Source organism: Protopterus annectens, chromosome 8.part0 (genome assembly GCF_019279795.1).
Source record: "Protopterus annectens isolate FY-2018-M chromosome 8.part0, PAN1.0, whole genome shotgun sequence".
Lineage (NCBI taxonomy): Eukaryota > Metazoa > Chordata > Ceratodontiformes > Protopteridae > Protopterus > Protopterus annectens.
In genome coordinates, this window is record NC_056741.1 from 283,879,372 (window position 1) to 283,906,985 (window position 27,614).

General features: G+C 39.5%; 1 protein-coding gene across 1 annotated transcript in view; it reads left to right on the plus strand.

The window, feature by feature from the left end:
• Positions 1 to 1,768: 1,768 nt before the first annotated feature.
• Positions 1,769 to 27,614, plus strand: part of RHBG (Rh family B glycoprotein) — a 371,751-nt gene continuing 345,905 nt past the window's right edge. Inside the window, exon 1 of the mRNA XM_044079784.1 lies at positions 1,769 to 2,066. Within this exon, the coding sequence (XP_043935719.1) occupies positions 1,868 to 2,066 (199 nt within the window). The 5' untranslated portion in view covers positions 1,769 to 1,867. The remainder of the gene's footprint in view (positions 2,067 to 27,614) is intronic.

Below are 27,614 nucleotides of genomic sequence, written 5' to 3' on the forward strand. Positions count from 1 at the left end.
GATTCCATTTTGTTAGCATTATGCAGGAAGTTGTTGATGACTGGTATCAGACTACTGCTTTTCGGGAATCTGACATAACCAGGGTCCTACATGCATGAAACCTTTAAAATCATTCCTACAGAACTATAAAGCTGGACAATATAACATTTGTTTTTAACTGAGAGGATGGAGAATCCTACCTCTTCTCCAACTGGAAATGCAACTGCATTCTCCCCACCTAGCCTAGTAACCTCCCTCCTCCATCCTGAACTACTAAACACCTGGCTAACACTGAATTCAGGCTAATCTAATGATATTTTCATAAATGTATACTTTGTAGATAGCTTATTCCCCCTTTCCTCTCTCTTCCAATGATCGCTTTACTGCCCTCTTAAATATTTAAATGCTATGTATCCATAGAACAATTTCTGTTATCTAACATGAAATGTACTTGTAACTGTAACTGTTTTATTTTATTCTGATTGTAATTGCAACTTAAGTTATGTAATGCAGAGCTTTTCTCCACGGGCCTCCTCTGATAACATGCTCTTTGAGCCCAGTGGACCTCCCCAGTCATCAAACTGGAAATACATAAATAAATAAATAAATAAATAAGGACAGTCAGGATTTTGGGACAGATTTGCCCAATCCCCATTGTACTACCTTTCAAGAATTTTTGAAGTAGTTTTCTGTTATTGTGTTTTCACTTTATGTCTTTTGTATTTTGCAGATAAGTATACACTTTCATTTACTAAGTAAAATATTGGAAACCATATGTTAGGTGTAAACCAGTACTTTCACTGAATTTCATTCAAACTGCATGGCAAAGCATGTATTGAAGAGTATGATATGAGCTTCCCCTTTCAGAAGTGCACACCACCCCATATCCTGTTTTCTCAGTTATTTCCCTCACTGTTGCCCTAAATACCTATTGCATATTTTTGCTCATCCTGATTTGTTAGCAGAAGCACATTCATTTTGGATTTATTTGGAAACTAATGACAGCGCCAGCCATGTAAAACCAGAGCAAAGAAACTTTTATAAACAAATCAACTTTTCAAAAACCTGAACGTCAAACTATAGTTTCATTTGTAGTGACAAAATATAGAGTATTGGATTCTTTTGTGTCAAACACTGACAGTGGTTTGACACTTTATTACAGCCTTTGGTGTAGGAATAGAACACATGACTTTCACAATTATATGAGGTCCACTAGAAAGATTACCTTTAACCATAACAGAAGACAGGTCCTTTATCTGCTTATCATTAACAGCTGTCTGTCTGGTTCAATACCTGTGTGTAGAAATACATTAATAGAATTGTCATACTTTCCCAGCATTGCCCGTGGATCAGCAGCAGAGCAGTCTGTAAGAGGCGAGAATAACTATCCGAAGTAGTACTTCAAAACAAGGGAGCAATATCTGTCAAGAGCAGAGAACACTTCTCTGTAATATACTTATGTTCTAACGTCCTCTTTGATTTTAACACAGAATTGCAAGCACAATACTGCACTGAAATACAACAAGTTTTTTTTTTTAGCATTTTTAACATACCATAATGCATTCATGAATCGAGTGCTACTGAGCTGAAGGAAAAACAAATGCAAAAGTCAAAGTTTGGATTCTGTCATAGTTCTATCATGATTAACAGCAGGCATTTGCTGTTCATTCCAGTCATGCTTAAGTAGGTATGAACTTTTGGAAGCAACAGATTGGTTGATATCAATGAAAAAAAAAATAGGGGAGGGACAGAGAGTAATTAAAAGTTAAACTGCATTCATCAGCTGCCACTGTTAAACTTTGCTTTATCTGTTCCTGCAAGAGCCAGTTGTCTGGGAGAAAAGCTTTCCTTTCTTTTATTACCTGACAGCATTAAGGACAGTGGCAAAATGACAGCTCACGCCACTAGCATGAGGGTCAAGCTGCCTGTTGTCTGTATCATCTTGGAAGGTGTCACAATGGTGCTCTTTGCCATCTTTGTGCGGTATGACGAGGAAACAGATCCAAAAAAATGGCACATGCTTTTGGACAAGAATGGGTCTCATGCTGATAAAAATATTAACAATGACTTCTACTTCCGCTATCCTAGTAAGTACAATTGGCTGCATGTGTTTATCTCTCTTCTTTATGCACAGAAGTATCAATCAGACCATTTTGTTTTTGTTTTGCTTAGTAAGTTAACTTCTGATGGAGCATATTAAAATGCACAGTAACAAATTCTAAACCTGTCACTATGACCTTTTTCATGGAATATTTCTAAATGATAGCTTTGGTGAGATGTATTATTTTTATTGTACTTTTTATCACTCCTTGATACTCCGAAGTATGTAAGACATGCTGTATACAGGCAGGGGACCAAACTCCTGGCCATGCTGGGAACTGAACTTGTGATATGTGAATCCATAGAGACAGAGTCAGTGAAACCATATTTTAATACAAAGCTATTATTCTCTTCCATTTCTTAAAGTTTTAATTAAAATAGCTCACAGTGAAGTCTTAATGCAGCTATGTAGAATGTGAAATTAGATCAACAGAATTAAACTAGAATTAGATTCTACTTTGAAATGCTTTTAGAATATTTTTTACATTCCGAAACAGCATTTTGCACATAGTTCATATACTTTACTTCTGTTTTGCTATGTGAAAGATACATTTTGATTTCTGGTCTTTAAAAGGTGACACCATGATACAGTTCTTAACACTACCTTATTCCCATGCTTGGTTTGCTGATTTGATTCCTGTCTTGAGTGTCTTTTGTGTAGAATCTGAATGTTCTTTTTGGGGTTCCACAAACACTAAATTTCAAGTGCAGTTTAACACAAGTAGCAGTGCACTTTGAAAGTTACTGTTACACAGTTAAAGTATTTTTGTTGGGGAAAGCCACCTGGACCCCTTAATATGGATGGTTTCTTCCTCACCCCACCACCCCTAGCTACTTAAACTCCAAGATTGCTGTACTTCAGGAAAAAGGGGAAACTCCATGCTACAGCAGTTTCAGTTTCAAGAACTAGCGAACGATCTATTATCAAACCCAATATTTCCTTGTAATCACACTTAAATTCTTGCATTTCCAAGGGATCTGGTTATAGTCCTCAGATGTATAACAGGACCCCATTATTTCTATGTTTATGTGACTTTTCTGTTGGGTTTCTGTTTTCTTTCTTCTTCCAAAAGGCATGTCAGTAAGTGAATTTGTTAACGTGCAAATTATCTGTGACTTTGCATGTGTTGTATGTTTTGTCATATGCTAGACTAAAAGAAAGGTAACTTGGAGATATTGTCATTTTTAGGTGATGTACCTAAATTGTCTTTAAAACAGGCAGAAACATGAAAAACTTAGCAGAAAACCTTAAAAAAGACCTTTTAAGGCATAAAGGAACTGGCACAAAAAATGTGGGGTATATAATCAGCGATTTTACATTTTAAAAAAGAACAATGTTGAGGTAGGGTCCCCCACTACAGAAATCATTTTAGGTGATGGAAATTATACATCTATGATGGTTTATCTCGATATCTGTGATGGTTGTGGGAATTTCTATATAGGTAAAACTGAAAGAGAGTCAAGAAAAAGTATCTATGAACATTTGCATGCTATTAACAAGAAACCCCCCAACAGTGCACTGTTTAATCATATTCTGTTATACTCTACCTACACGAGATTTCAGTTTGCTATCTTGGAAATGGTTCCTTTCTCTTCCAGGGCTGGTGCATGGGGAATAGAACTAGAGAGGAAAGAGCTAATATGACAACTAAGACTAAATGCTGCAACACTCCCCTCATTTAAATGAGTACAAATCTATTAGCCCTATTCTAAAAAACAGAGCAGTTAAACTTTAATACTAGCTAGCTCTGTACATTTTATAGCCTTTTTACAAGGCACATATTTAAGCCTATTTCCACAGTTTATATTTTAGCACTTTTTAATCTTTTAGCCTTACAATAAGTCTTTGAATATGTTTTTTATATACTCACACATTTTTTTCATAGTTTTTTAATATGAATTATACCCACCAAGTTGTTTTGGTATGAATTTTAGGTACAATGATTTTTTATGTATTAAAACTATTTAGCTTTGTACATCTCTTTTGATTGTGACTGATGATTGGTCATTTTGCAACTTATTTTAATATTTAATGGAGTTTTCAACTTGTAAGCAATAGTTCTGAAGTCTCAAGGTTTGGGATGAAAGTACTAAACTGTATTTATGTTTCTGTTTTTAGTATAAGTGATTTTTGAACTAAGACTGGAGTTCATGGCATTATTTATAAAGTTCTAAGATACTGCTACGTATTTGTAAATCTACAACTTTCTTACTAGTCTGTACAGTTTTTGAAGTCACCAGGTAGCATTGCTAAGCTGACCTAGTAACTAAAGAATGTTCTATAAGTGTGTTTGAGACTGTCACTATTATTTATGCCACTCAAGTATTACTACGTGAGCCTCATTTTGCTATATCGTGTAATAGACTGCCATCTCATCCAGGAATGGTTCTCTACTTTATGCTTGTTGATGGCCAGAATATGCCTCAACTCTGTTGTGACTTTGAATAAAATAAAAAAAACAGTTTTCAGAATATTGGAATTCTCTTATCTAAGTTTTATTTATTTATTTATTCTGAATAAAGCTAGTCACTGTATGCCAAGAAATCAGGATGTCCACATTCTGAAAGGTTATGTTGGCTAAAGAATAAAATTTTCTTTGAGGGTAGGGACATTGCAAGTAATGTTACTGTATAGCTGGAAAAGAAATAGATATGTGTGTGTGTGTGTGTGTGTGTGTGTGTGTGTGTGTGTGTGTGTGTGTGTGTGTGTGTAGATACACTAAGTGAGTATGTATCAGTGAATTTAACAGCTGTGCCATGAAACTGGACATATGTATATTATGTATGTATATTAGATTTGGGGTGTATGTATCAGTGTATTTAACAGCTGTGCTATGAAACTGGACATATGTATATTATGTATGTATGTATGTATAGTAAGTTTGGGGGTATGTACCAGTGCATTTAAGATATTAACATGAAATTGAACACTTGGTGTAAAACATGTTCTGCCCCTTAATTTGTTCCATGCATGACAAAATGTGAGGTGCTATGGGTAGATTTTGTCCTCTGTGTTATAACTACATGCATTGAAAACATGTTGTTAGAATGTCCCCATTCTTTGTATGATGGACTTAATTGTGCAGCGGTATACTAACAAAACAATTCATTGTGCAACAGTACACTAACAACTCATTGTGCAACAGTATACAAACAATTCATTGTGCAACAGTATACTAACAATTCATTGTGCAGCAGTATAACGATTCATTGTGCAGCAATGTACTAACAATTAATTGTGCAACAGTATACTCACTATTCACATTGTGACCATTGTGCAGCAGTATACTAACAATTCTCATTGTGCACATTGTGCAGCAGTATACTAACAATTAATTGTGCAACAGTATACTAACTATTCACATTGTGCATATTGTGCAGCAGTATACTAACAATTCATTGTGCAGCAGTATAGTAACAATTCAGCTGAAGCTGACTAAGTTCTTCTTCACATGCTACTCAAGGACTGGTGAATGCATAATTTGAAATTTGCCATTTGTAAACTTTGGCGAGTTTTCTGACCTTTTTGTTTGTTCTCCATAGCACAAAGTTACAAGTGCATAACTCTTTATCATAATTTTAAATAGGTTCTAATTACTTTTTCATTCTTTTGCAGTCCTGCTGCCACTGTCAGCTTTGGCTTCTAGTTTGCAAACCAATGTTCATTACTACATTGACTTAATGGTTTCACAGAGCCCTCCTTTGGGGTGGAGGTTTAGTGTATGAGCAGAAACCAAAGCCATTACTTTATGGCTGACATGGGCAAATATTTATTTTATGTGTCTTAGTTCCATCACACTTTCAGTGTAGTGTATCAGGCTGGCTTATGTGCATGCATGCTTCTAACAAAAGGCCTCTGTACATGCGTTTTACTTCTTTACATACAGGCTCCTAACCTTTACATGGGGTGTGGCAATAAGGCATTTAAACCTTTCTCATTGGCTATCCTTCCAGGACATGGGTTGACTAATATAACCCAATTTACACTAGAGATGTGGGCAGATATCTGGCACCTGCATCCACAGACCATCTTTTACAGTTTACAATACTGGTTACCTATGTGCAATGATAAAGAGGTTGCATATACTCAGATACCTGTTCACAGGTATTTTCACATATTTCAGGTTTCATTATTCCTGTGTTTTATGATAAATTTCATTGAAGAAGAAAGGCATATTGATAACTCATTTGTACATTAGGCATTACAAAGAGAAACAAAGAATAAAGTAGTACATAACTCAAAAGTGTAGCAGAGCAGAAAGTCCATGTGCATCAAAGTATGATGAGGTGCAAGGACATATCTACTTCACTGCAAGGACATATCTACTTCACTACATAGAATTACCATAACTTTGAGTTTTAAAATGTCAAGACCATAATGTCAAATTCTGAAAACACTGAAAAGTCATAATATTGACTCCCATAATATTGAATTTTTCAATGCATACATTATGTTGCACTCCCTACAACTTAAACATTACTATAAGTAAACGTATACTATTATAAACTTTTCTGCAGGGGTGCAAGCTCCCCTGTATCCCCATGTGCTGTGCTGCATCCTCCACATCTCCCACAAATTAAATATACCATCTCTGAGATTGCACTACAATGGAGGAAAGTAAGTTTCCTGATCCCCACTATATCATGATCTCCACACAATATGCCCGGATAATTTCTGAAATACGCACCTGTCCCTTTGCAAAATACATACTTATTGCCAATACAAACACATCCACTCCTAGTCATGTTTCCAAACACCGCAAACAACACTCACATAATTTCCTTTCAAATAAATAAATCCTACCTTCAACAAGAAAATCTTCCTTACCCTTTTCTTCAAAAGTTGTACTACACAAGCTGACAAATTCCTTTCGTCATTAAATGTGATGTCTGCCACGTCCTTTTACTAGAGTGTATGAGCTCTTAAAGTGATACATCAGTATTCAAACTCAACAGAATATGAATGTTAATATTTTTGTTATTATAGGACTTGATTTTATAATCTTTCAGTATTTGGAGAATTCAATGTTATGGTCTTGACGTTTTAAAACTTGACATTATGGTAATTCAACATAATGAAGTAGATCTGCAAGGACAGATCTTATCTGGTTTAAAAAAGAGGCTGAAGTGGTTAGGTAAAGAGATAAAAGAGAAAAAAAGACACCAAACTAAGAGTAGAGCTCACGACAGCAGCATTAAATCTTGTGATATGATGATGCTATGTTACTGTAATTTAATGATCTGGTGGAAAAATTAGTTATGATAGATAAACAATCAAAACAGAGGTAAAATTATCACTTTGATTTTATCTTTTGAAAGTTATATTTTAATAGATAAGCCAGCAAGTAACAAATTAATTCCTAAACAAGGACAGCTAACTAAATAACTAACTGACTGATTAGATACATTACAGAAAAATTCTGCTTGAGCTTCTAGACTGCATTAGTCCATGCCTGGCCTTGAAAACTTTAAAATCATACTGGTGATGTAATAATTAAGGGTTCCTATTATATAGTCAAGGAGACAATCCTTTAAATGCATCTTGGTCGAACTTGAAAGCACAAAACAGCAAAATAGCGAAATGGCATATAAGCGAATTCCTTCCCTGGGAAAGAAATCGCTTGGCCGCCTCTGTTACTTTGCCATTTTCATCACTGTAGTGCAATCTCAGAGTTGGTGTATTTAAGTAGGGGGGTGTGGGGGCACAGTCATCCACATCGGGGGATGAAGCCTCCTCATTTATGTAATGTTTTGAAGTTTTTATTTTTATTTATTTATTTATTTTTTGTGGAACAGTGATTTTTTTCCCCTGGGAAAAAAATCGCTGTTCCGAGTGTTCAGGATTGTAAGCTTTCACTTACATGGGGTCGATAAATCAGCTTTCACTTTTTTAAGCATTTGCTGATTTAATATAGACCCAATAATTAATCAGTCCCAGATGAAAGGCTCAGATAATCTGAAATCTAAAGCATCTTCTTTGAAATATGTTGGGTGGTTTATGAAAACATCTCACAATGATAATATATTGTTGCCGTTTTCCCCCCAATTCATATGTCCATTGGATCAGTGAAGGTTTTGATTTTATTTTCCGATTTTAAGAAAGAATAGAGGAACAGTATCTAATAGACATCTGTCAGTTTTAACAAAATGGCTACCGTATGCTCATTTTCTTTTATGAAAACAGGACAAGTAAGACTTTCAGCCAAATTCAATAAACCCTACACAGTCCTTTTCTACCATGTGCACGTCATGGCGGCAGCACAATGTTTTAGATTCAGTAATTGCCATGTAGAGGCATGCACAACTGCACAAACAAGTTAAACACCATGGAATGCTAATTACAGCATAAGCAGCTGAATTGCATGCTAATCGACCAATCCAACATGGTGGAGCTATTCAACAAGCTATAAAGCAACCATGTAGACTCAGTGCTGGTTTTCCCTGTGAATTCTAAAACATTTTGGAATACAACTATGGAAAGGAGTCTACACAGAAAGAATGGTAGAGGCTGCTGCTTTAATTCATTTATATGTGCAACAGCCTGAAGCCTATGCTGCTGCTGCTGCCAGTAGACCTAGGCCTAGAAGGAAAAGAGTTTTCAGGCTCTGTTTAACTTTTCACAACCTACAGGATGCTGAAGTTGTAGAGCTCTACAGGGGGGAGAGGGACACACTACAGGAACTCTGCAACCTCTGTTGTCCTCAACTCTGAGCCAGGAACAACTGAGGGGATCCTATCTCAGTGGAGACAAAGGTATGTGTAGCACTCAGAATCATAGCTACAGGTACCTTTCAGAGACTAACAGTGGACATGCTTGGGGTGTCTCAGGCATCCTCCATCAGTTCCTGAATACTCTGCTCCAACATGCCAGTGACTACACACATTTTCCCCATACTCCTGAGGAGAGGGCCAGAAATATTCAGGAATTCTACTATGTAACACACTTCCCTGAAGTATTGAGTGCCATTGACTGTACACATATAGAAATTAAGGCACCACCTGGGGATCAGGGTAGGATCTACATAAGCAGAAAGGGCTTCCACTCTATTAACTGCTAAGTCATGTGTAATGCCAAGGGAATCATCTTGAAATATTTGCTGGCAACCTTGGCAGTTACCACAACCCACATATCTGGCACATCTTCCAACTGTTCCAGATGTTCACTAGGGGGTTATCCCACAGCGTCATTTACTGGGGAATGCAGGCTATGCACTGGAACTTTGGGTGATGACACCCATCAGAAATGTACACACACACCAAAGAATGCCATAATGAGGCACATTCTCAAACTAAAAGCATCATAGAGCATGTGTTTGGGCTGCTGAAGTCATGGTTCTGGTGCGTAGATACATCTGGGGGAGCCCTGCAGCACAATCCATGGACATGCACTGAAATATTCACAGTATTTGTCATCCTACACAACATCATCCTGAGAAAACAGCTCAGCAGGATCAGCAAGGGGAAGGAGCACATGTCACCACCAATGCTAAGGTCACCGCAGCCACAGGCAGATGAGGAGTCAGGGGGGAACCACCAGCTGTTGTGGGTATAGGCAGATGTAGGTATGCTTAATGTGTCCATGCATTAGCTAAGAGACAATGGATAGCACACTGATTCACCACTTAGGGGCCTAAAGCTTTCCTCCTATGCACATACATATAATAACATTGATGCCACTCTTACAGCCTTTACCTCCCCATGTATTGGCTGTGTACTGGTTGCATCAGACAGAGTGAGCCCTGAACTAAAACTGTGGCAACTGCTGCATTTACAAGGTAAGTCTTGAACTTGCAGTGTATTGTGTAATAATATAAATGAGTGGCATATCCTTGTATTTCATTGCTTGGTACTGTAAGAAAGTAAAAGGTGGGAGATTTGTACAGAAATTACTTTAACATGTGGCAGCAGATAATTATTAGACTTATAAGTGTCCATTATTAAATAGTAGACATCAGGCATCAAAAATTCACAGTCATACCTCTCAGTTTAGAACCATATGCTTATACTGGAAAATCATTAAAAAGAGAAGTTAGAAAGTAATGATACACGTTGCATTTTCAGACTTCACAACCCTCACAAGATCATTCACAATAAAGTTGGGAAATTTGATGCTATCAACTGTCTAATTTTCCAGTGTGAATATAAGTCAAGGTGCAATAACCAGTTCAACAACACAAATGCAGATATACTAAGTACTAGGTCAGCTATGCACCCTGAGCAGCCGACATAAAGCTTATGTATCCCTGCATCCAAAAGATAAACAGTGATACGGCACAGTTATCATCACTTGCACAGGGTGATGTGTGGGGGGTAGGAAGCCTAGGCTGCCATAAAAGGTCAGTGAGTGTGTGTAAGTAAGAAAGAGAAGCAGGCAGACATTTGGATAAATCAACAAATTTCCAGTGAAACAAAATGAGTTTTAATCTGCACAGCTGAACCATGTAACTGTTGTGTGTGTGTTTGTAGGGGTCCCCCAGGTGAAATTGGTGTGTGAGTGTCTGCATGAACACAGACAAGCTCTGGGCTACCTCTACATCTTGATATGTCAGAAAGGTGTGAGCTGTGCATGGTAGTTAGCAGTTCATTGTTATTATCACCAATCATGAGAATTGGCTCTGCCAGGAGTTGCACTGGCATGTCCACCCACTGTCAGATCCACTGCTACTACCTGAAAGTGACTAATGTCTGCTGGATGAGCTCCCTCCATGGGGACACCCAGGACCATGACCCCATGGCTTGCCACATCTGGGTGTGGACAGCTCACCCACTGGCAGAGCAGTGGAAGTACTGCCACCATGGGAACATGATTGGGTATGGCCATGTTGGCTAACAGCAGATGATGTGGCTGACCTATACCCATGAGGATGACAATCCCCTCCCAGCAGATTTTCCATCACAGACAATGCTCGTTCCATGACAGGTACCCCTCATTCCATCACAAATACCCCACATTCCAATGTGTCATTCATCTGATCCATTGAATCAGCAACATGGTGCAGGCAGTCACTCATGTCAGCCTGTGTCACATCTACAACCCTGAGCATTTGTCTGGACACCTATGGGAATGTGCCTGTGCCTCCATGACTGCTCTAAACATATGTTGAGTGGCACCAGAAGAAACACCTGGTGCAGGTAGAGGAAGGACAGCAGGCCTCCTCTGAGCACCCCTAACTAACAACCCTCTTGCATGGCACATTGCCCACACTTTTGCTGTGGCCAGAGTCAACAGGCACTGAAGCCTCAATAACCACACTTCCCTGATCAATTGACTTGCCCTTCACCTGTCCAATATCTGTGGGCCCACTGGAATGTGTAGATGTAGGCCTACTGGCTGCGTCCGATAAAATTGCAGGGGATGGCTGTATGTCAACCTCAGTGTCAGATTCAACCTCTGTGCCCCCCACCTGTGCCTCTGTTTGGCCACCATCATCATCTGAGTACACTGATACACTGACATCAGATGGCAGACATCCCACACTTCCCCTGTCATGATGACCTGTGATGAAAAGTAACAAACATAGGAAAAAATTAATATGTACAATACTATAGCCCAATATATGCTAACAAACTAACAGTGGTGCCACTATTACAGACAGTACAGCAATGCACACAATAGCAGGCCTGTCATCAACATCACACACTAAAATATTTCTTTAAATTACTTAGCAGTAATGACATAAAATGCAGATGATACTTCCCTCTGCAAGCCAAATGGTCCTGGAAGAAGTTAAGCAAAAGGTAAGGGCAAAATCATCACAATTAACAGCAACACAGGGGGTAATACCTTCACCCCATTATATGTCTATTAACTTTACTTTCAATAAGAACTTGGCTGACAACTTCAACCTAAGCTAATCAATCAGAATGTGTTTTTAACTGTAGCAATTCTCAATCCCCTCCCAAAAAAAATCTTGTGACACAGCAGTAACATATTGATTTCATTTGTTTTGCTATACAACAGTATTCAACTGTTGAGATAACAAAGCCTACCTGGAAGCTCATCCTGTGACATGCTTGCAGTCCCTGACACTGTGTCACTGACATCCAGTACATGCTGTTCTGCACTATCCTGGAAATTGTCTGGATCCCTGATAGTGGCCAGGAGCTCTTCATTTGGTGTTAGTGGTGGCTCCATAACAGGCTGTCCTTGGTAACCATCTAGTCACAGCCCACAGGTGCTCTTCTCTGTGCAGATGTGATCATGTCAGTGGCCTTGTGGCACACCTGCTCATACGTGCTGGCTGTGGCCACCCACATCATTTACATCATCCACAATCTGGTGCCAAATTTGCATTCTGTGTATCAGATCTCACCATCCCCTTTCAAGCAGGAAGGCATTATATTGCCTAAATGCATCCATTATCACCTGATTCTCAGCATCAATGAATGGGGATCTCTGAGGATTAACATGCTTGGGTGGCATACTCCTAAGTGTCCTAAAAGACAACAGAAGGATAATACACATAAGTATCACATAATTACAAATAATTGTTCCCAGATTAAACAGTACAGGTAGCCTCTGAGTATTACCTAGTGAAGAAACATAAAACAGTCTAGAGATGTGAAATACAAACAACAGGCTGGATGCAAAAAAAGGAGAGTAAGAATAACAACATATCCTTGTTGTGCCCTAACAGTAACTCAACTTTGCCCCTCCCCAAAAAAGAACAGCAAATGACACATTTTTTAACCTACCATCTTTGAAATGCTAAATGTGCTATCAAAGGAACTGTCCCTGAAAAATTTGTAACTATTTATCAAAGAGCTTTCAATTTTAAGGTATTGGCAATCATGTCACCTGTGAAATGCCTTGACAGACATTTTCATGGCATCAGTACACTTCTAAGTAATGCATATAGATAAAAGTGGCATTTATTTCAGATTTTTTGTAAGTACATTCCAGAATATGCAGTATTTAGCTGACAAAATGCAAGCATAACTTCTGAAGTTCAATAATCCTCTCTGCAGATATATTCCAAATAAATAGAGTATGTTCAGTCTTCTCCACATAAACAAGTTTCCACACCATCAGTTACCTAGTTACATGGTTGTCTTTTGGTGTAGATTCAAGGCTGTTAGCATGGTGAATATGCACGAAGTGTGAACTGATTAGAGCTGCTAAATCCCAAATAGTTGGATGCATGTATGAGATGTAAACATAGTGCAGACATTCCCTCAGTGTTTGTTTTTAATGGACTGCAACTGTGAGTGTTTACTGGTTGGGAGAAGGAAAACAGAACAGCAATGCAGGCTGCCTTACATCCTGTGGGTGTGTCAGGCTACATCTACAAAGTGTTATATCTAAGGTTGAAAGTAAGTAGCACACACTTCACAAGTTGTGTTCCTTAACATCCAACCTGTCCTTCATTTGTTGACAAGTGCATATGGTATTATTCAGTTAATATCCTCACACATTTTAAGGCCAATGATATAGAATGACTTACAGACTGAATGTCTCAGATTACTGTCAGATAACAGAAGCATGACCAACAAACACAGAGCGGTAAGACAGAGCTGTATATTTGCAAGCAACATTCATAACAAGACATGTGATCACTAAGTGCACTACATCCAAAAATAGTCAATGCACTAAAAACAGTTGTATGGTTTCATATTACTGTAGATGGTGTTGCAGTTGGTTGTGTGCAGAATGATTTCAGTCCTTTGCTGCAAAGCTGTCTGTGTGGCAAGGAGGGATAAGGCACCCATCCTGTGTTCTGAAGATTCATTGGAATGTGAGTTCAAATCCAGATCTATGTAGACATATATCAGGTGAACCATCATTTTCTAGTGTGCATGTCATAGATTGAGTTTTCCTCATTTCAACTACTTGCCCTTTTTTTCTTTTCTGTTTTTTTTTTTTAATTATTGTTCTTTTGTTTTGTTTTGTTTTGTTTTGTGACCAGAGTTTGTGTGATGTGGCATGTAGTGCAATTACATGAAGGAGAAAGTGAATGGCAGGTTTTGCTATGCTTATCTTGTTTGTGTAAAGCATGTCAGTGCACAAACTGGACAACTGGAGCACCCAGGAAGCAGACAGGACCCAGACAGCCAAAAAATAGAAACCAGATACATTCAATTAATTCCACTGAGCATCGTGCAAATCCATTAAGTGGCATTGCATGGCAGTTAACAGGGAGACCTTAATAATGATTATTAAATTATGGAATGTCAAGTGACTAGTCCTGTGGGAGCAGGTATAAGTGTAGGGTTGGAGTACAGATGGTCCAGGTATCTAGTACAGGGTGTGCAAACTTTTTTTTTACTGTTGTGGCATTGCAGGTGATAGAAATGAACTGAAACATGAACAACTGTTATTTCAACTTTCTTTTGGCAACAGGTATAAGTGTAAGACTGGCATACACATGGTCCGGGGTTCTAATACAGGCTATTCCATACACTTTTATTGTTGTTCCACTTCCCATTATATTAACTCTTTCTTATCATCTTAGATGGTAGGGCTGATCTTAATTATATGTATAAGGGATGATACACTACTATTGTGTTTTTTATGCATTTATTTGTTTATGTATTATCAGATTTATTATCAGATATATGATTGATTGCATATTGTGTACTATATTTATGTAAGTATAATTTTGCTATCTGGACTTGCATGGGCTTCAAATTTGCCTAAGACACATACACAATAGCCTCTATCTCCAATAACCTTGTCAAGTCTCATACATACATGTATGATGCCTGACTATGTCTGAGCAGCACTTCTAATGTGACAAAGATGGAAAATCAATGTTGTGGAAGTAAATGTTTTGTCCCTTATGCCAAGGTTTGAATCCTACAGTGTAATAATCAATGTTCTCATTCCTCACTGCTTGGCACTGCTGCTGTCTGAGCACCACTGTGCAAATGCTTTACTCAGTTGTGCACACTTCAGTAAATGTGATAACTGGAATTGGTGGGAAAGCATCAGTCTTCATTGCTCTAGGTCCACTGGTAGAGTGACATGGCAGGAGTTACTGGGGAAGGTGCCAGGTTTAGGGCACAGAGGTGGGGTTTCCAGGCATCCAGGATACTTATTGGACTCCTAGTAAAGCACCACAGCCAAAGGCTTCTGCGGAGAGGAGTATTCTGGATCCCAGTACAAGCCTGAAGTGTGGGATAGTTTAGCCCAGGCTGTATCCAGTGCCATTGATATCCTGCACACTGGAGAGCAATGCAGGCATCATTTTAATGACCTGCATAGGAGGAAGAGAGATACTCTTGACCATTGGATAGAGGAATTTAGGAGTGAGGACATCCCACATCTGTGTAAGTATCAACTCAAGAGTGTACTTGTAAGACTTAGAAAGCTGAATATAGGCAAGACTGGTTTGCATGATGGTCTTCTGTTTTTTCTCCAGCTGCCAGGGATCGGGAGATCAATGTATGGGCCCACAGGGCTAGATTAGAGAGACTGAGGGGAGAAAGTGGTATGTATGCAGCAGAAGAGAAGTGTTATTGTAGCATTAAAAGTTAAAGGTAGCTTTTTTGGTGTTTTATAGAGTTGTATCAAATCGAGCATGCATATACCAACTGTAAATGCAAGTATGCATGCATTAGTCTGTAGCACAAAACAATCTTAAGAGTCCAGTATTAAACTTCAGTCAGAGGTTGTGAGTTCAAATACCACAATTCGCAACTATACAATACTGTTATTTCATCAATAATATTTACATTAAATTAAAACCTCTATACCAGTGGTACAAACGCCCTGCTGAAAACTGTAATTTGTATAATTGGAACATGCATATGGGCAATATATGCACATTTCAAGGATTACTTGCAGCAATCTGTAGTACAGTGTATATCTGTTAGCAGTAGACTTAAATGTAAAGCTTAAGATAATAGAGTTCTATAATTGTATTAATGCATTTTATGTCACATATGATGGAACTAATTTTATCACTTTTTTCTCTCACTTCAACCCTTATCTCTCTTTTCTGTTTTTTATTTTTATTTTATTTTATTTTAAAAAATATTTTTTATTGTATTATTATTTTATTTTATATTTTTTATTTTATTTGAAGTATTTTATTTTATAAATGATTTTTGTTTGTTTTTTTATTTTTATTTTTTATATTTTTTTCTTTTTATTATGTGTTGTCAAAATGTGTCCATGTCATCCATGTGTACTATATCACTAAATACTCTACAGCACAGTGAGGTATGCCAGCCTCATTGGCTCAGACTGCCCCTGCTCCACCAGCTGTAGCACCAATTCCCAGCATGTCTGGGAGGCAACTTGGCATCACTGCCTCTGATGCCCCTGCACTACTTTCACTCTCAGGTAGTCCTGCCTGGAGGCTGGTCCAAAGATACCCTCCGGGAGCAGTGACAGAGGTGGTGAATTCATCACCCGACCTAGTTGCCAGGGATGGTGTAGGGTGGTGAGCCACACCATTGGTACATGGCTGCACTGGCTGGAGAGGCTGCTCACATGCGCTAGCTGGAGAGGCTGTTCTCCCTCATGTTGCATACTAGGAGGAGGAGGAGGAGACATCAACTACTCCAGCCACCTTCAAAGTAAGGTGACAATGATGACAGTCCAGTGGGTGAGGAATCAATTCTCACTGTCACTCAGCTTGATGGCCATGGACCCAGGTTGTCCCTGCCCTCACCCCAATCATGGTGTCCCCAACCTTTTGTATCCATACCATTCCTGTCTCTTGTCTTGTTTGTCTTGTCTGTCTGCAATTGTTTACTCACCAACCCAACATACCTGACCATCAACATTTCTCTCTTTCTCAAATAAAAAAATAAATGGGCACTTGTCCTTCAAAAAAAAAAAAAAAAAAATGTCCCATACGTAGCTCTCCATTGTGCACACATGTCTTCTTGACACACTTGATTCCAGTCCAATTGGCTATACAACATGATCGTGTTGTGGTCACCCTTTCTTCGGAGGTGACAGTCCAAATTCACCTTTTCATAAGAAGCTTCAGTGTATGTTAACTACACTACTATATATAACTTTGTAATATATTTTCCTTTAACTTATGAGAGTTATACTTGCACGCCATGTGAAAGCAGCTGACCACAGCCTGCTTGCACTGCTCAACCCCCTTAGTTCTCCCAATATTCTCTTCCTATGCCCAACTAGACTTCCTTTAGTAAAGTAGGTATCCCTGCTGCAATTTCTCCCGTTGCCTCTAAGTGGCACTCTATACATCTTCTATAGGGCTTTTCTCTTAATATATTTCTACTACTAGTGAACTATATAGCTAGACCCTCACTGATCCCCTACCCTGATAAAAATTCTCATTTTTAGCTTGTTTCACATTTGTTCTCCTGCCCCCTATACTTTTCTCTTGGTTGTTTTTTGGGCAAGCAAGCTTTACAATGCTTACCTTTCTGCTGTAACCATTGCTACATTTTCTGATTGTCTCTTGGTTGCTCCTTCAACATTTGTCTCTACCTGCTCCGTTCACCCTGCGGGCTCACTCTGCTCCCCTACCCTACCCCCAATTCCCACCCACCTGCAGGGTCTCTACATTTATTCTTGTATAGCCACTCCCATCTCTCATGCAGCCCAATCAAATCTTATTCTAAATCTCCTCCCCTATAGCCACTCCCATCTCTCATACAGCCCAATCAAAATTTTTTTCTAAATCTCCTCCTCTACTAAAAGTCTTAAATAGGCTATCCTCTCCCACTGGGTCTCTGATACACCCATAAACTTTAATCCAGCAAACTAAACTAAGCTCTCACTAAATTACACTCCACCATCCATATTTAAAAATGACCATGTCCCTCAAAACTCAATCCATCTGTATACAAATACTTATGCTAACAACCCTTTCCTATCTAAACTACCTTACCCAATCCACAAATTTAAAAGATAACATCCAGTTCCATACCACCACAACTATTCTCAACAACAACACACAGGACTCCATCTATATATCCCCTTGTCTCTTTCCCCTCAACACCTATATCATCTTCCCCTATAGACCTAACCAAAAATATAACCATAAACTATTTCAGCCATATATCCACAAAAATCTCTCACTGCCACCTCGGACAATATCTTCCCCAAACTTACATCTTTATCCTTCTCTCTGGAGACATCCGCCCAAATCCTGGCCCCTCTTCTTGTCCAGATCCAACCCCTCTACCCCATTCATTTCAGCCAAATGGTAAATCCCTTCACTTTGCTGCCCTAAGTGCTCAAAGCCTTTGTAATAAAATCCCAAACCTACAAGCCTGGCTACTACATAATCAATCAAACATTCTCTCAATCTCTGAAACCTGGCTTAAGCTCTATATAAAAGATTCTGAGCTGCTTCCACCTAACTAACGTATACTAAGGAATGATAGAACTCCTAGAAAAGGTGGTGGTGTTGCAATGTTATACTCTGCCTCCCTCCTAGTTTCTCCCCACACCAAACCCCTCCCAAGTTTAGGTAAAGCAGAATTGATACCTTATAGGTTCATAGGTTTATACTAGGCTATCTGCCCTAAGGCATTTATAAGCCTAGCCCAAATTTTCCTTATATGAAAAATACTGTGCCCATTAGTTTGTTGTGCCTCTGTCCAGCAGTGACACAGAGATGATTCAAACCTACGATCTCCCATCCACAGGTCTAGATTTCTCTTGAACAGAGTCAGCGAGGTGCTCTGCCTCACATGGACCTTTATTCCACAGCATAGGGAGTCTCTGAGTGATAAATCTATCCCTCCAGCATGTCCTATTTATATCCGTGCTAAGGTTTAAGTCGCTTGCTCTAGTGGTTTTGGTGGATTTGGATTTTGAGGTGGAGCATGTCCATTAATTCCGGGTTGGACATGGCCTTGTATGTCAGGCACATGTCACCTCTGAGCAGACGGTATGCGACTGAATAGAGCTGGAGTTTCTTCAATCTGGCAGCATATGACAGATTTTGGAGTCCCTTTATCCTTTTGGTGAGGAACTTTTGGGGTCTCTCCAATTGCTGCAGATGTCGGGTGAGATACATCCCGAATGGGGCATTGTACTCGATCATTGGTCTGATAAGTGAAGAGTACAGGGGAACAATGACCTCACTAGATCTGGATGTGAATCCCTTCATGATCAGGTGGGCAATGTAGAAGGTCTTTCTAACCACTTTAGCAATGTGAGTGTCAAAAGAAAGGCCACTGTCAACCTGGGTCCCCAGGTCCCTGATAACCTCTTCTGTGCTTAGTGGATTGCCACCTATATGGTAGCTTGGGGTTACCTTGTTTTTCCCGGGTATGACTATACATTTTTGGTGTTTAACTTCAGGCCATGGCTCTGGCACCAGCTATCTGTTTCCGTGAGTCCCTTCTGAAGGATATCCGTGTCCGATGCACTTTCCACTATGGCGCCAGTTTGCAGTCGTCTGCAAACTTTGTCAAAAGTCCTCCCATGTTGGCCTGTACTTCTGAGAAGTAGATGCCAAACAATAGGGGCCAAGGACCGAGCCCTGTGGGACACCACTTGTGACCGGCTTGAGTCTGGACACAGCCCAGCAACTCTAACCCCCTGTGGGTTCTGTCCTTAAAGTTTGCAACCCATCTTGTGACATATGTTAAGTTTTAGCTGGTAAGTTTTTTTTTTCTACAATACCAGGTGGGTTGTGTGTGAGCCTTTTTAGGCTCAGGGTAGGCTGTATGGACTCCTCTTTCCTCATCAATGGTTCAATGGCCTGTTTGAAGAAGTCGACCAAGTTCAAAAGGCATGATCTTCCCTTGACAAAGCCAAACTGGGTCGGGTCCAATGTCTGCAAGTCCCCTATATCTTTGTTTATGAGCTCCATTATGATCCTCTCCATAGCTTTGCAGACTAGACTTGTTAAGCTTATGGGCGGTAATTACCAGGGTCCGTGAGGCGCCATTTTGTGGAGTGGGACCACAGTTGTATCCTGTGGTAAGGCTGAGATTAAACAGCTGCCTTATGTGCGGGTTTAATTCCTCATTTAGCTCGTAGCACACAGCCGGGGACACCATCCGGTCCCATTGATGCTGTGTTTTCAGCTTTAGAGAGCAGCTTTCACCTCGCATTTGAGATGTCCGGGAGGCTACACTGCTGGGATAGTTATCTCTCCTTTAGGGGTTGCACTGAACCTGTCTGCCAGTATGTTGGCAATGTCTGTGGGTTCAGTGATTTTTGTATCATTTTGGACTAATTCTGAGCATATCTGGGAGTTTCCACCCAGGTTCCTAACATAGCTGAAAAAGGCCTTATGATTGTCCTTTGAATCCATGGCAATTTTTCTCTCAAAATTGGCCTTAGTTGATTTTATGAGTGCTCGTATTTTTTTACTAATAATGATCAGGGGTGACTTCCCTTTTAAGGATTTTGTTCTATCATGTAATAGCTTTCTCCTCTTATTGTAAAGTTTGTTAATGGCTGGGGTCCACCAGACTGGTTGTGGAAAGAGTCTTGGTTTTATTTGGAATTGCCTGATCCATGCAGTCCTGGAGGTGTTCATAGAAGGCATTTGTAAGGGCTTCCGCAGCTTGGGTTGTAGTTTCCTCTGGCTCAGGGGCCTTGAAGGATACCACACCAGTCTTGAGTAGTGTGAAGTTTGCTTTAGAGAAGTTCTTCACTATGGTCTTTTGTTTGGGGTGGGGCGGATGTGGATTTCCAGTGAGATTAGTTTATGATCAGATCTCACCAATGAGGGATATACTTCGGTGTGGAGCATTTTGTCCCCATGTTTGTGACAATGAGATCTAGTATATTTTCTCCTCTCGTGGGAACAGTGACTAGCTGTTCCATGGCATTTGAATTTATGAACTCCAGGAACCGTTGGGCTAGAAAGTTAGGGCTTGAGTAATGTTCCCAGTCTATATTCGGGTAGTTGAAGTCACCCAATATGATGGTGTTTGGAGATACATTTATTCCCTCCAGTGTCTTCAGGAAGGCTGTGTGGGGTTCCTGAGTTTGAGAGGGTGGCCTGTAGCATGCTACAATTTGTAGAGCAGTTTTGCCTATGGTTAGTTGCACCTGGATGGTTTCCAGGCTCCAAGCTCGCATTGCCACCAACCTGGAGGTGTGAGTATCCTTTATGAATATGGATACACCCCCTCCTTTTGTGGTGTGATCTGAGGTAAAACCTAATAGTGCCAGGGTGCTCTCAGGAGCCTTGAACCAGGTTTCAGTTACAGCACAGACATCGATGTTCTCCATACTGAGAAGGGCCTCGAAAAGTGCATTTTGAGATTTAGACTTCTGGCATTGAGCAGCATTACCCTCAGTTTCTTCCCATTTTTGTTTTCTAGGGTGGTAGGTTTAGAATTTGAGCCTTGCCTAAAAAAGGCACTATGGGGGTGGCAAGAGCCTTAGCCAATATCCGGAATCCCAGGGGTGACTCAAGCATGTCATCCCAGGCAGACAGACACTGGATCCCCTTTGAATGACACCAGACATTAAGCCAATTGTTAAAGCTGATCATCTTGTCTCTATATTGTGGCTATATTGTCTCTATATTGTGCCCTATTACACCTAAACAAGCATAAACTTATAGGTTCATAGTTCATAGTTAATAGTTTAGTACTAAGCAAACTGCCCTTGCGAGCCATTTTAAGCCTAGTCAATTGTCCCTTGTGAGACTCAAACCCTGAACCTTGTGTTTGTAAGGCAAACACCTTAGCCACTGAGCCACCCTCCCAACCCCGTATATTTGTCTTCTCCCTCTATATCCCCCCTAGTGATAACATCTCAACCCTCAAAGACATTCTATCCTGGGTCTCCTCTAATATCACTCATGAAACCAGGGTGATGTTAATATAAACTGGGAAACAATCCTAGCTCCCACAAACTCACTTAACATTAACTTATATAATTTCACCCAGAGATCCCAGTTAATCAATCTCACCACCAGACCCACAAAAAACTCTACTAATGGAAGTATCATAGACTGGATCTTAGTATCCCATCCTCACAATTTCTCTGTCAGTGGCACTCTTCCAGACCCACTAGCTGACCACTTCCCCAAATTCACTCATCGTCTCCCCTCTTCTGTCCAACTTACCCATTCCTATATTACCACTCGCTGGAAAACTGGAACCCTCTAAAGACCCTTCCACTCGGCAAGGCTCTTACCTACTTTAATACTACCTTTATAAACCTATTAAACTCATTTGCCCTACTAAAAACTAAGCATATCAAGAGTAATCCAGTCCCATGGCTAACTAAAAACACTTTAGCTACCATGCAACTCCGTGACAGAACCTGGGCATGTTATCAAAAAAATAAAACCATCACTGTCATCACCGAATATAAAAAAGCCTACGTAACAAAGCAAAAAAACTCATCACTAGTCATCGCAGATCATACTTTACCATCCTCCAAACTAACCACAGTACCAATCCCAAACTTTTCTGGAAAGGAATCTCATCTCTCCTCAACCCAGGTAAAACTGAAAACCCATGTCCTAACCTATATGCATCCGACATGGACTTAGCAAACTAATTCAACTACTTTTTCATAAATGCCATCAATAAACTAACATCAACCTTCACTAATAACTCAGCAACTCATCCCCAGCCCACCTCTCCCTCCCAAAACACCTCAACGCCACAACCCCAACCTTTTACTATCAACCCCATTTCTATTTGTACGATCAAAAAACTTCTTCTTAAAATAAAACCAGGCTCAAATGCCCCTGATGAAATCCCCTCCTACTTTTTAAAAGCAGCTTCTGAAGCAATTGCCCTCCCTATTAGCATACTTATTAATCGTTCCATCTCAGAGAATCAAGTCGCCCAACTCTGGAAGAAAGCTTTCATTATACCTTTCCATAAAGGCGGTAACAATAATGAAATTCAAAACTTTCAGCCAATCGCTATCCTGTCCCCTATTTCTAAATTACTTGAAAAGTGTGTACACAAACAACTTCTACCCTATCTTACTTATAACAAACTTCTAACCCCCACACAACATGGTTTTTGTCCAGGCCATAGCACCTCGACAACCCTCCTCTCCTTCCTTAAAACAATCAGTAAAGCCCGTGACTCCGGTCACTTCATATCCTCTCTACTTCTCAACCTTTCCAAGGCATTCGATACTATTTCCCATACCCTACTCCTTACCAAACTCACTAAACTAAACCTATCCCCTTCCACCATCCAGTGGTTCTCAAGCTACCTCACAAATAGACAACAAGCAGTAAAATGGAATAAGGCCTCCTCACCCTTCCTCAATACACCTAAAGGTGTCCCCAAGGTTCCATTCTTGGCCCTCTATTATTCAACATATTCATTAATGATTTCTATCAAGCCATCCCTAATTCCACCCTTATTCAATACAAGGATGACTCTACTATAATCTCTTCCTCCCTCTCCCTCACAAATCTCACACATCTCACTCAAGCCGCATTCTCTGCAACTGAGCAATGGATGCTTGAAAACCATCTGGCTCTAAATGCTTCCAAAACTAAACTGATGCTTTTCAGTCCCACCAAAAACTCTCCTCTTGACAAACTGTCATTCATTATTGCCAGTAAAATAATACTCCCCTTGAAATTGTCTCAGACTCAAAATTATTAGGAATAGTCATTGATGACCAGTTAAAATTTGACAAGCATCTACTAGTCAACATAAAAATAACTCATAAAAAACTAGGTATGTTTCACTGTCATAGCCATTTCATCTCTCCCTCTACTAGAATCACACTAGCCAACACATACCTTATCCCATCCCTGTTATATGGGGCAACTATCTTTACCAATCTGCAATCCTCCCTTAAAATAAAACTTGCAACTTGCTATAACAAAATATCCAAGTTTGCTGCCGGTCACAAATCCTCTTCCCACCACTGTAATTCCCTTCATCAACTAAGCTGGCTAGAGCTATCCAATTTCCTCACTTACACCCAACTTATCCAAGCCCATAAACTCATCCATAAACTATATGTCTGCCCCTCCCTAGCTAATACCTTTGAAATGAACATACCAAATCGACACTTGAGATCCAATTCCCAAAACCTAATTAAACTTCATAAACCCTCACATCCAACTGGAAACACCTGCTAGCCTTCTCCCTAGCACACCTCTGGAACTCTCTTCCTTCTTCCATCCACACTATCACCTGCAACCCTCATGTTCAGCTGGGAACCACCTGCTATCATTCTCTCTAGCATGCCTCTGGAACTCTCTTCCTTCTTCCATCCACACTATCACCTGCAACCCTCACGTCCAGCTGGGAACCACCTGCTATCCTTCTCCCTAGCACTCCTCTGGAACTCTCTTCCTTCTTCCAGCTGCACTATCACCTGCAACCCTCACATCCAGCTGGGATCCACCTGTTATCCTTCTCCCTAGCACACCTCTGGAACTCTCTTCCTTCTTCCATCAGCACTATCACCTGCAACCCTCACATCCAGCTGGGAACCACCTGCTATCCTTCTCCCTAGCATGCATCTGGAACTCTCTTCCTTCTTCCATCTGCACTATCTCCTGCCTTTCCTCATTCAAAGCTTCATTACACTCACATCTTGCCTCTCAGTGGATATGCTCCTGCTCCCATCCTACTTAAGTTTCACATAAATAGAAAATTAAATGGTAGCCATATAGAAAATATATTAAGTACAGTTAGAAGAATATAGCTGCACAAAAGTAATAAATGCAAGTTGTACGCCCTGTATTGTAATTAACTTGGAATACATTAACTAATACAACCATAAAAGTATAACAATATATTCATACAAAATATAACTTCACTTCACCCATAATGCCATTGTTTTTCTCTTGATGAAATGCTATACTTCTGCTTTTTCACATGTCCAAACCTTTAAAGTGTCACTCTTATTCTCTGACTCTGCACTTTTGTGTGTCACTCTTATTGTCTGAGCCTGTATTTTTGTGTGTCAACCTTACTGTATAAACTGTACTTTGTTCCTACTTCACCATTTTAGAAAATGAATGGTTTTAAATCTAATGTCCTCCTACTACTTTATTTTATAAATTGTACTGTACACTCATTCTTACTTTAGTAATTGTATAATTAATTCCAATGTTGATTTTATAAATTGTACTGCACACTCATTCTTAATTTAGTAATTGTATAATTAATTTCAATGTTTCTCCTTATATTTCTGTACTTTCCAAAGAAAAAAGTTTTTTTTTTAATTTTCTTTGTAAAATTCACTGTAATTTAATTTGTATTGGAGCTCTTCTCCCCAGGACTCGATTGAAAACGGGTTCCTTAGCCCAATGGACTATCCTGGTAAAACAACTGCAAATAAATAAATAAATACTGTTCATTTCCTGTCTTTGACATGAAGCTACATACATACTTACAATAGAGCCATGTGTTGCCACCCCCCCTAAGCACTGCAACTCTGATGTCTCAGTACTTTCTCCACGCATATATCATCTACACTACAAAAAGTAATATCAAATGTTGTGTAATGTGCAATGTACATCAATCTGGTAACATGAAAAACTACAACTATTGACCCATAAGCCTGAAAAGCCTTATCTGCAAGGCTAGGAATGGAATCAACATGGACCTTATCCACAGGAACATAGGTGACCTTCAACACAACCCAAACCATTCTGTTTTTTTCAAGGGTAGATCTTGCTTATTGAACCTTGCAGACTTCTTGGATACTGAGCCCAAAGACCTAGATGAGGAATAATAGGACATATTGTCTATGTTGAATTATCCAAGGCCTTTGACACTATTTCTCATTCATGTCTCATAGTGAAGACCTCTCATCTGGGAATTAGGCCATATTTCACTAGATGAATAGCTAACTAGCTCACTGACAGAACTCACAATCTCAAAGTTGGGGACTGCACCTCCACCATTAGCCCACTTACCAGTTAAATACCACAAGGATTTGTGCTGGGCCCTTAACTGTTTGGAAACTACTTCCCTGTGATTTACCAGGTTTGCAGATGACTGTTAACTCCAATTATGGTAACATATTACAGAAGGGGATGACACAGACAAATGATTGGTGCCAAACTCACAGACTAAACCTTAATGCAAACAATGTCTCATTGTACTCTTTGGAAATGAAGTATCCCTGCTAATTATGATATACAGAGCACCACTCTAAGCTCAAACACAGTGGTGTGAGACTTGGAAACACATGCTGATAACAATCTGCACTTTCATCACTATGTGGCCATAGTGATGAGACCCACATTCTACATTGTTCACTTCATACATATGGATATCATATCCAAGACCAGAGAGATCATAGCCCTGCTGTAGTCTATCCCTATCAGACCACTAATTGAGTACAGTGCTCCCTTCTGTCTGTACCTCACCAGACAAGAGAAGAATGGATGGGTCTAATTGATCATTGGAACACTGCTTGCTGTCAAGCAATGGGCGATAAAGCAAATGTATAAAAGATAAGCAAGGTTTACACCCCCAGCTAGGTCTTGAGGTTGTGAGACTTTTGTAAAAGCTGGATTTCAATATCTTGAGTGGCAAACTTACTTTTTAGTAGAAAATTTATTTTTTCTAATTTTTCAAGAGCTGAATTTTTTCTTCTCCTTTCCTGTATAAAGTTTAGTATACTTAGAAAACACCCACTTTACCTTCTTTCTTGGAAATCTCACTTTCACCTTTTCTGTCCTCTGAGTTTTACATCAGTCAGAACTAATGCTATGATATTTTTCAAACTTGGTATTGATAGTCACACTTCAGTCTCTCTGTACTGACCTTTACACAGCTTTATGGACAAGACTTGTGCATACCTCTGCACCTCTTAGCAGAAAAAAATCTGAACAAAGCAAAAAATAATGAGGGTACAAAGCCCCAAAAATAGGAACAAATTTGAAATATTGCTCTTACAAACTTAGAAGGTTGTTAGAATAAAAGGTCTTGTGTTACCCTCCATTTTCTGAAGGATATGAAATCTGAAACTCAAATGCCTATCATTATTTAGTGAATTCAGTCGTCACTGATTTCACACAAAAATCTAGAAACCACAAATTTTATGGGAACAGACCAAAAATGTGAGGCAAAAATCTAGACATTCTGCAGAAATCTGGACAGGTGAGAAGTACGGACTTGTGTGTTTTTGCATTTTTTTTTTTGTGGAAGCAGAAAAAAGATATGATGCATTGGAAGAGTGCCGCCATGACTACAGTGGACAGTGTCTTCATTGTGAGAGTCCACCCTAGCCAGCATGCAGTGACACAGGAGTGGTGCCTGTTGAAATTCCACAATTCTTAAGTGTGATTGTCACAGCAGTTTAAATATAAATGCAAGGGGGAGGGGGATATATACTAACTCCAGAACTTCTGTATGTTGGAATATCCTCTTCCAGGATGCAGCAGTTTTGTAGTAAGTATACAGAAGTAATGGTGTTGTGTGTATGTGTGTGTGTATGTGGGGAATAGTACAGCCTGTATTTATTTATTTATTGTTTTGGGGTGGGATCTTAGTGTAATTTTCTAAGTGTCACAGAATCGCAATGTCATGTCTCACTATTCCAATAAGGAGCTCCATTTTGTTTGATGCTCATACATTATTGCACAATAAGTGAAAGTGAAACCCATTACACACACATATCCTAGATCATTTATTCTAAAAGCTAAAAATGCTAAACTGACGTATTGAAATGTTTC